The sequence below is a fragment of the Bombyx mori genome, chromosome 3 (genome assembly GCF_030269925.1).
Source record: "Bombyx mori chromosome 3, ASM3026992v2".
Classification (NCBI taxonomy): Eukaryota; Metazoa; Arthropoda; class Insecta; order Lepidoptera; family Bombycidae; genus Bombyx; species Bombyx mori.
Window position 1 is genome coordinate 11,547,318 of NC_085109.1, and position 10,908 is coordinate 11,558,225.

General features: G+C 38.5%; 1 protein-coding gene across 1 annotated transcript; it reads left to right on the forward strand.

The window, feature by feature from the left end:
* Positions 1-1,756: 1,756 nt before the first annotated feature.
* Positions 1,757-10,831, forward strand: NGR-A34 (neuropeptide receptor A34; the record flags this gene model as incomplete). The annotated part of the gene is given in 7 exon segments (NM_001134278.1): positions 1,757-2,063; positions 4,044-4,347; positions 5,216-5,394; positions 7,105-7,227; positions 8,523-8,717; positions 9,292-9,465; positions 10,412-10,831. Coding segments are annotated over 7 exon segments (1,257 nt in total). The 3' UTR covers positions 10,619-10,831.
* Between the last annotated feature and the right edge of the window lie 77 nt (positions 10,832-10,908).

Sequence of the window (10,908 nt, forward strand, 5' to 3'; positions counted from 1 at the left end):
GCGTTACGTTGCAGGGCGAACTCCTCGTCGCATTCTCGAATGTTCGACGACAATGGTGCTTGGAATGTCTAAATGCCCCGAAAGTGGATCGGGGCTTCTGACATCCCATTACTTACATTACTGGTGGTAGGACCTCTTGAGTCCGCACGGGTAGGTACCACCACCCTGCCTATTTCTGCCGTGAAGCAGTAATGCGTTTCGGTTTGAAGGGTGGGGCAGCCGTTGTAACTATACTGAGACATTAGAACTTATATCTCAAGGTGGGTGGCGCATTTACATTGTAGATGTCTATGGGCTCCAATAACCACTTAAGGTGGGTGTGAGCTCGTCCAACCATCTAAGCAATAAATAAAAAAAATGCTTAGGCCGACGGCGCCTGTGTCTTATACAGTCGTCTGAATCGGGTATGTAATTCACGCCATATGAGGCTTATCGTACCGATTCGCCTTCTTAAAAAAAAAATGTGTGCGTGTACTAGTGTACACACGTAAGAAGTGAAACTTGTTTATGGCCTTATTTTTCGAAAAATGATCTACATGCAACTTTCTAGAAATTGGTTAAATAAAGTTAAATTAGATAAAGTTTAAACAAAAGGATTTTATTATCATAGACATGAATACAAAAAAGTTAAATTAGATAAAGTTTAAACAAAAGGATTTTATTATCATAGACATGAATACAAAACAGATGGCGCGTAACGGAAAAAAGTGACGCGTAACCGAAAAATGTGACGGAAAATTTTTTTCCAACGCCGATAAGGAAGTTTCACTTCAAAAAATTATAATATCAACGTTTTGATTTAAAAATAAAAAAATGATGTTTTCGTTTTAATCAATTGACTTTGGCTCTATTATAAACAACAATATAATCAACGGATCAATCAACAACAACAAATAGTGATTAATCCAACGAAATCAAATTTTATCATGTATCGATAATATATCGATAGTTTCCAGACGATGTTGACATGTAGACAAATGACAATGCTATGTTATCTTGTACCTACATCCGTCCGATACACCGCCTACATAATCAGGGCGATTAAATAACTCGATAAAATACCCCTAGTTCGCTCACCGTCGAACATAATTTGAAGCTATCGGTCATGTCAGTTATTAGTGATGTGACCAAGGGATTTATTTCGTTAAAAAAAAACTCGAGAAATTTTGCGTATATACTAATTTAAAAGAGAAGATTTCTAGACAAAAACAATGATGGACAGAAGGAAGATAAACCGTTTTTTTTATGTTTTTTTTTTATAGCTTATGCGGATGGACGAGCTCACAGCCCACCTGGTGTTAAGTGGTTACTGGAGCCAATAGACATTTACAACGTAAATGCGCCAACCACCTTGAGATATAAGTTCTACAGTCTCAGTATAGTTACAACGGCTGCCCCACCCTTCAAGCCGAAACGCATTACTGCTTTACAGCAGAAATAGGCGGGGTGGTGGTATCTACCCGTGCGGACTCACAAGAGGTCCTACCACCAGTAAACAATGTCATCAATTTGATAGTATGTAATTGATATACAGAATGAAAATCGTGGAGGATAAGGTCGAGCCTTCGAAACGCCGGCGTTAATGCAACCGGCTTGCTTCTATAAAATTTGGATAACCGGGTATTACCCTTGACCGACTCAATGTCACGGTAATTAGCTCTGCTGACAGTTAAGCCGAGGGTCATAACTTCGATTCCCACATCGGATAATAAGTTAATTTGTTCTCTATTAAAACGCTTAATAATTATGTGCAATCAAGCTCCAGATCCCACACTACGGTTAATAACTAAGCTCCCAAATCATGGAAAATAAACGATATTTTCTTTCGGAACTGCGCAATTTCGTTACAAAATCCATATACGATAACGAAGCTTTCATGGTAATGGACTACTGTTCTCTTATCTCGAGTACGACGGGAATAGTCGACAACTCACTCGTTTAGTCGTGCCCATGGACTCAACTATGGTGTTTATGGAAATGCACTAAGCATGGATATCGAAATTGACTATGAAGAAGCGGAAAGCAGATTTCTGTCAAACTGGAGTGGCGATTATTTGGACGATGTGAGTGAAGATTGTATTTTGTATTTTTCGATAATTCGAATGTGGATTGATGCTTTGGTCGACATATGTTTTTTTAATTGTCTTTTGTAGGCAGACGAGCATACAGCCCACCTGATGGTGAGTGGTTACCGTCACCCATAGACGCAATGCCAGGCGTAGAGTCAAGCCGCTGCCTACCATTAGGTATGTGTTTTTCCTTTTTATCAGCATCGGTGGTAGTTTTTCCAGAAAACGCTGTGCTTTCCAATTAAATAATATCTTCTGTAACTTGAAAAACTGATTGTTTTGCGATTATAATTGATAAATATATATTATTTTTATTTGCTTTTTACTGGTGGTAGGACCTCTTGTGAGTCCGCGCGGGTGGGTACCACCACCCTGCCTATTTCTGCCGTGAAGCAGTAATGCGTTTCGGTTTGAAGGGTGGGGCAGCTATTGTAACTATACTTGAGACCTTAGAACTTATATCTCAAAGGTGGGTGGCGCATTTACGTTGTGGATGTCTATGGGCTCCAGTAACCACTTAACACCAGGTGGGCTGTGAGCTCGTCCACCCATATAAGCAATAAAAAAAAATAAAAAACTTTCTAAAGGCAAAAACGATATTCAAAATTAGTTGTGCAACGATTTTGTTAAATTAGCAAGGGGGAATATGGCTTAAGTCGTCGTGGTCTAATGGATAAGACGCCCGGTGTACTCGTATCAAGCGATGGCACTGTACCAGTATTCGAATCCTGCAGGCGGGTATTTCCACGGTGAAGGAATAACAACGTTTAATTAAAAATCGAATGCGTAAAAAATTAATTTGCGTAATTACCGCTGGTAGGACGAGAGTCCGCTCGGGTAGGTACCACCACCATGCCTATTTCTGCCGTGAAGCTGTAATGCGTTTTGGTTTGAAGGGTGAGACAGTCGTTGTACTGTAAAACCTAAGACCGTAAGACTCGTGTCTCAAGGTGGGTGACGGTATTTACTTTACTGCTGTTTATGGGTTCCGATAACCACTTAACAGTAGGCGGGCCTTAAAAAACGTTAATGAAGACCACGGGCGACTTCCTTGGGCCAGCGGCTTGCTCTTGCGGACAAGTCCCATATACCCCGCACACCCCCTAAGGCCGGATACCTCGTAGGAGGTACGGGCCCCGATCGGAATTTTTTTTTACCCCGAACGACTTATTTTAAAAGCTACGGACGTTTCGAAAGCTTTGTGGAGGCTTATAATAAGACTAGGTAACAGACAACAGTTTCATTACAAGCTTGAAGAATGCTTTGATTTGATTTTTAAAACATAATTATGTCTAGTTATTAAAATAATTTGCATAACTGTCCATAATATGTATTAATTAATGTTGAATTAATACCTATTCCATGTTTTTTTTATTGCTTAGATGGATGGACGAGCTCACAGCCCACCTGGTGTTAAGTGGTTACTGGAGTCCATAGACATCTACAACGTAAATGCGCCACCCACCTTGAGATACGAGTATACGTTCCGAGATCTCAGTATGGTTACAACGGCTGTCCCACCTTCCAAACCGAAACGCATTGCTGCTTCACGACAGAAATAGGCAGGGTATAAATTTAAGCAGCACTTAATATTCTAGAAGTTAATAACTTCACCGAAATCGTATAAAAACATCTATTAAATATCGATCTGGTATAGACTATCTGAATGAACACTAAATAACTCTTCGTATATTCTGTGTTACTTATAATATTTTGTATTCAAGCTTAACAATATTTGCTATGTGTATGTGCATTACTATAATTCTCATGTTGTATTTGTTATTTTAGCTGTACTACACACACTCATCACTTTTAATTATTATTCTCGTAAACCTCTCGCAGCTCTACTGGAAGAGGTTTCTTAAAGAAATAAGCAGTGTCTTTGTACATAATTTTCCTATTACTCTGTACTATGTCTTCTTTTTGTGTGTACATAAATAAATAAATGTTACTCATGTTATTTTTTCTATTCAGCTGGATACTTCCCAATATCCGTTTCCCAATGTGCTTTGGCACGTGAAGCCCGCCGAAGAGATGGCCATCAAGTCTTCCATGATGATCCTGGTCGGAGTGAGCGGTATTTTCCTGAACTGTGTCATCTTGACTATTCTAATTAGAAACAAATGGCTTTGGAGTCCAAGCAACTGTCTCATTGGAAATATGGCGCTAATAGATTTCCTGTTACTGTTCTTCTGTCCTTGGTTCATGCTCGTTCGAGATTTCTTTCAGAATTACGTGCTGAAAACCTTTGGATGCAGGTTCGAAGGGTTCTTACAAGGTAAGCTAAATAGGTGGTGCTTTGTACTGGTGGTAGGACCTCTTGAGAGTCTGCGCGGGTAGGTACCACCACCCTGCCTATTTCTGCCGTGAAGCAGTAATGCGTTTCGGCTTGAAGGGTGGGGCAGCCGTTGTAACTATACTTGAGACCTTAGAACTTATATCTCAGGGTGGGTGGCACATTTACGTTGTAGATGTCTATGGGCTCCAGTAACCACTTAACACCAGGTGGGCTGTGAGCTCGTCCATCGATCTAAGCAAAAAAAAATAAAAAAATAAAGTTGCCTTTTTAAATGACTGACTCGGTGGTGCTGTAGTTAGCAGCCCTGACTGTTACGTTGAGGGTCGTGGGTTCGATTCCCACGTCGGACAAACATTGTATGATGTACAGGTTTTCTCTTTGCCTGGGTTTTTTATTATCTACATATATTTAAACATATACAAGTATGTTTATCAGTCTTTGGTACCTATAACACGGGGCTTTCTAAATTAGAGATGAATGAGCGTGCGTGATTTATTCACAGTTATTATTATTATTAAATAGTGCAATTCAAAAAAATAATACTTCAGTGATCTTAATCCCGAACAGATAATTCAGACTTGTCTAAAAATTGTTTTAAGTCAGATTGTTTACTGAAGAGAAATTTTAGTTTTTTTTTATTGCTTATATGGGTGGACGAGCTCACAGCCCACCTGGTGTTAAGTGGTTACTGGAGCCCATAGAAATCTACAATGTAAATGCGCCACCCACCTTGAGAAAATAGGCAGGCTGATGTTACCTACCGGCGCGGACTCACAAGAGGTCCTACCACCACTAAATAATTTCATTTATTTTAAGAATAGGCTATGATTGTATTGTTTTTTCACAGCATCACTGCTATTAGCTAGTGTGGGAGCGGTTATGCTAGTATCCTACGATCGGCTTGCGGCTGCGGTGTTGACCGCTGAAGCGAGAATCACTAAGGACGCGGCCCCTAAAGTTATCGTGATCACTTGGATTGTTTCTAGTGCTTTAGCTCTTCCTTGGACCATTAAAAGGAAATACGTGGTGAGTTTATTATTTTGTACCAGTGTTGTTTTTTTAAATTAGACCCAATGTATGTCACTGCATTATTACATTTCATTGTGTCACTATTAACATTATATAAATCATAATAGTGATATAAATAAGATTTATGTTCAATATCGTCACAGCGTGAAATGAAACGTATGAGCTCATTTTTCATATTATCTGTGCATTTTTCACTCGATCACGTCTTTGGCGCCTTTTTTAGAAATTTTCAAATTTTATGTCTAAACAATATTGTCGGACTAAAATATATATAAAATTACTAGCTGACCCGGCAGACTTCGTAGTGCCTCAGTCGATAAATAAAATACCTAAACTTTGGTATAAAAGAAACTTAAAACAAACAAAAGGAATCCGTTGGACGGGGGACACATCAAAGGAATAACAAAATTGTTATTTTTATAGAATTCCGAGCATTTTTGAAGTGAAACTTCCTTATCGGCGTTGGAAAAAAATTTACCGTCACATTTTTCGGTTACGCGTCACATTTTTCCGTTACGCGCCATCTGTTTTGTATTCATGTCTATGATAATAAAATCCTTTTGTTTAAACTTTATCTAATTTAACTTTTTTGTATTCATGTCTATGATAATAAAATCCTTTTGTTTAAACTTTATCTAATTTAACTTTATTTAACCAATTTCTAGAAAGTTGCATGTAGATCATTTTTCGAAAAATAAGGCCATAAACAAGTTTCACTTCTTACGTGTGTACACTAGTACACGCACACATTTTTCATATTTACCTACCTTTTAAACCTTCTCTGGACTTCCACAAATAATTCAAGACCAAAATTAGTCAAATCGGTCCAACGGTTCTCGAGTTTTAGCGAGACTAACGAACAGCAATTCATTTTTATATACTTACTCTGGCCATAAATACTGTTACAATTAAAAATAAAAATAAATCTATTGCAAATAACATTTAGATAGATTTCCACAAAACTGACTTACCTATTAATATTAAATTATAATTAAATAGTATTAAAAATGAAAGTTGCTGTTGAAATTTTATTGAAAATTAAATTATTAAAGTCTTTTTTGACACGATACATGTAAAGGCTATTTTATGGACTTTTAAAGGTGATTCAAGTTGGACTTTTAGATAGATTTTTAGTTTTTCAATACGTTTTTATTGAGTTGGTGTATTTGTTTGTTTCTACATAACGGAATCTTTGGACTTTATTTAGTTGATTTAAACTTCAAGATGTCTCATTAATTTTTAAAATTTGCACACGCGCAGGAATTATGACAGTAAAATAATTTTATAACTTTGCACTAACATCCTGATTAGTATCAACAATATAAAAACGGATTGATAGGTCAGTTTGGTATTCCAGTTTTTTTTTTTTTTTAGTATGCTTTTTGTAGCTTTTAAACGACATTTTATATAATTATTATTATATTTCCTATATATTATTGTAAGTTATTTGAGTTTATATTTATTGTATTACTCGTGTATATTATTAATGGTAAAAACGTGATTAATTTTTAACATACCATGTGGTGCATCCATATAATAAAAAATAGCCCAAAAATATAGCCATTCTTTTGTTATAACTGCAGTTGATTAAACACAATGTAAATAAAATTTAACACACAATTACTAAGTTAAGTTGTTGAATTAATACAAATCTTAACCGAAGTTATTTCACCGATAAGATAGCAGAGGTATCATAATATCTTCCAGGAACGTCAATGGCTGAATTATTTGGAAACTTTTTGCGCTGAAGACGTTCAACTCCTCGGAATATATTGGCACCTACTCCTCACGATGCTAGTATGGGTCCCTTTGGGAATAATGATTATTACTGTAAGTCAGTAACGTATTTTTACAAGCCAATAATTTAGCGTTTAGTTACTGTATTTTCTTTATATTATTTATTGTAATAATAATTACAATTTCATTTTTACTAATACCGCTATTTTTATTGGCGATGAATAAACAACACGCTTTAAGGAACACGTCATTTCGGATCCTCCCGATCCACTAACGGTGCTTTTAGATACCTTAAGCACCGGTCATCGTTCTCGTCGAACTCGTCGCTTACAACGAAGGGCTCGTAAATTAACCCACAGACACAGACCACTGAGTTTCTTGCCGGGATCTTCTCAGTGGGTCGCGTTTCCGATCTAGTGGTAGATTCTGCGAATCACGGCTCTTGCTAGGGTTCGTGTTAGCAACGTCGTCAGATTTAAGCTCCGTGAGCTCACCTACAAGCTCGGCGAATTTAGAATAGCCCCTCGAAGTTACTAGAATAGGTAGGGAAAAAAAACGAAACGAAAATTATACCTAGGAATATGATCTAGTTACTGATAGCAGGATGTATTGTAAGCAGCGGCAGTCATGTGTTCGGGTTTGGTGGGTGGGGCAGCCGTTGTAACTATACTGAGACCTTAGAAGTCATATCTCAAAATGGGTGATGGCATTCTTATTCTATTATCTATAAGCTTCGGTAACCACAAAAAATCAAGCGCCGTGAGCATGTTAATTTAAGTACACAGTAAACAGAAACTTTAAAGATAACCTTTTTTTTTAGTCTAAACACTACAATTTTAGCTACGGCTTAGATTAGCATAGCATTTTTTTTATATATTTTTTACTGCCCTTGTAGGCAGACGAGTACACGGCCCACCTGATGGCGAGTGGTTACCGTCGCCCATGGACTTCGGCAATGCCAGGGACAGAACCAAGCCGCTGCCTACCGCTAAATACTCTACACAAGCCTCGTTTGAAGAAGGACATGTCATAGCGCTCGGGAAACACCGTGGAGGGGAGCTCATTCCATAGCCGGATGGTAAGTGGCAAAAAAGACCTCTGGAAACGCACTGTGGATGATCGCAGTGGCTCCAGGTAGTATGGATGAACTCTACTCCATTAGCGGATGGTGCGATGGTAAAAACGAGATGACGGTATCATCTCGATCAATTCCTCAGAAGACTCCCCATGGAACATACGGTACAAAATACAGAGGGAAATTAAAGTACTATTTATTTCAATGGATTACAACCGCACGCGTATTATGGAGAGTTTTGAATCATAAAAATTCACGGTAATCTCAAATTTACAACACAAATATGTATTCAGTTTTTTTTTTTTTAAATCAGTATGGCGTGATTATGTGGCGCCTTCAGTGGAGCGCTAGAACCTTATCATCACGAGGAGGAGGCAGATCGGTAACCAGAGCCAAGGGAAAAGCCATGAGGATCGCGGCCTTAGTATTGATTGCGGCTGTCGTGTGCAGAATTCCATACACAGCTCTGTTGTATTGGCGAAACAATTTGCCCCCGAAGATAAATTCTGTAAGCCCTTTATTTCCTTTTTTTTTCCGAGAGAGATTCTTTTTGGAATTTACATTCGATTTTTTTACTTACGAAATTCGAATTGAAATTTACGAATTATATTAGATTATTTTTGAAATTGACTATTTTGTTGCCTACAAGTATTTAACATAGTATATGGATGTTTGAGGACACTTTTCATAATTTAAAGGTGACCTCGTAGTAAATCTTGCATACTGTGTAGACTCTATTTTTTTTTTTTTTATTGCTAAGTTAGGCGGACGAGCTCACGGCCCTCCTGATGTTAAGTGGCTACCGGAGCCAATAGACATCTTCAACGTAACTGCCGCCACCTACCTTGGGACAGGATTTCTAAGTTCTCAGCTTAGTACAATGGCTGCCCCGTCCTTCAAACCGATACACGTTACTGCTTCACGGCAGAAATAGGCAGCGTGGAGGTACCTACCCGTGTACACTCACAAGACGTCCTACCACCAGTAATAATCACGTTGTGATGTCCCAAGACTTTGGTAGCCAGTTAAGACTAGCTGGACAAGTTCGGCTGCCTATCTAAATCGACCTCTGTACTCAACAGGTCGACGGCAGTTTCTCAATGATGTGGTTCGCGGCCAATTACCTAATGTACTTGAACTGTACCATCAATCCTCTGATTTATGGATTCACCAACCTAAGATTTAGGAAAGCTATGGATCGGACTCCGGGAGTGGCTTGTTTCAAGTTCGGATCATGGTGTTGCGTTTGCACTTTTGTTAGTAAAATATTAATTTTTTTCATTCTTCTTTGGCTCCACCTTATCCCATTATGTGGGGTCGGCACAGTGAATTTTTCTATTCCATTCTCCTCTATCAACCGTCATCTCAACACTCACTCCTCTCTCTCTCTCATATCGTCATTCACACACTCCATCCGTGTCTTATTTGGTCGTCCTCTAGCCCCTCTACTTTGCACTGCTATTTCCAAACATCTCCTAGTCACATGCATCTCCCCTCTACGCATCGCATGTCCATACCACGCCACCGTTTATTTTAACCGTTAATTATTTATTAATAGGATTTTTTTAGGTTAGATAAGATTTTTAGGGTTCTATTTTTATCTAATACCGAAACCAATGGATGGGGTCAATTAACATGGCTAAACATGTTGTTATCAATTCGGATACTATTACTTCAATCTAATCTCTATTTTATTACTTCTGTGTGTGTGGAGCAGTAATCGATACGAGTCCCAGTCATCGTTCTCGTCGAACCCGTCGCTTGCAGCGAAGGGCTTGGCGAGTAAATTAACCCACAGACGTAGCCCACTGAGTTTCTCGCCGGATCTTCTCAGTGGGTCACATTTCCGATCCGGTGGTAGATTCTGTGAAGCACTGCTCTTGCTAGGTTAGCCGCTCAATGTTAGCAACGTCATCAGGCTTGAGCCCCGTGAGCTCACCTACTTGTTAGTGTTGCGCCGAAATGGCCTCTCAAGGCCATCGGCAAAGGTAGGAAAAAAAAGAAAGATACGAGTATGATGGCAGGAAAAATTGGCCCATAAAACGACCTCTACTTTTCTGCCAGGGCGTGTTAGGATCTCTTACAGTTCAGTAACAAGCTCTGATGGTAATAAGAGCTTCGATCAGGAAGGACAGTCGTTGTCACAATTCAAGAAAAGCGTACTGCTTAATCATATACCATTGCACATTTTCATTATTCCAGTTCAAAAGAAGAAACTTTATGGCCGGCGACAAGAATACAGAGAAAATATTCGTCATAGAAAATTCTCCGGGTCCAAACAAGAAACTGTCCAGAGTCGTCAAGAACATTCTTCATATTAACAAAGATTCTATTGAGTTCAGCATTAAAATCGACGAGATGACCACAAAGCCGACTAAATTGACTCCTTTGAAAAACGAACAGTTTTGAGAGCACGTTAACTTTGCGGGTATTTAATACAACTTTTTCTAACTTCTCTTCATACCTAGTTTCTAATTTGTCTACATCTCTGTTTAGCTATTTTATTTCTGCGGCCATGGTCGTTCTATCGAGTGTTTTATTTAATTTATATTATTTTACTTTAATTTTTATACGTATCATAAATATTATAAAGTTTATTATGGGACTAACACTGATGGATTTGCGGGTTCAAAAGCGGACCTCTCGGTGAATGTTCGAACTTCAGTGTGCTTAATGCGAGTTTTTTAAAGTTCTCGATA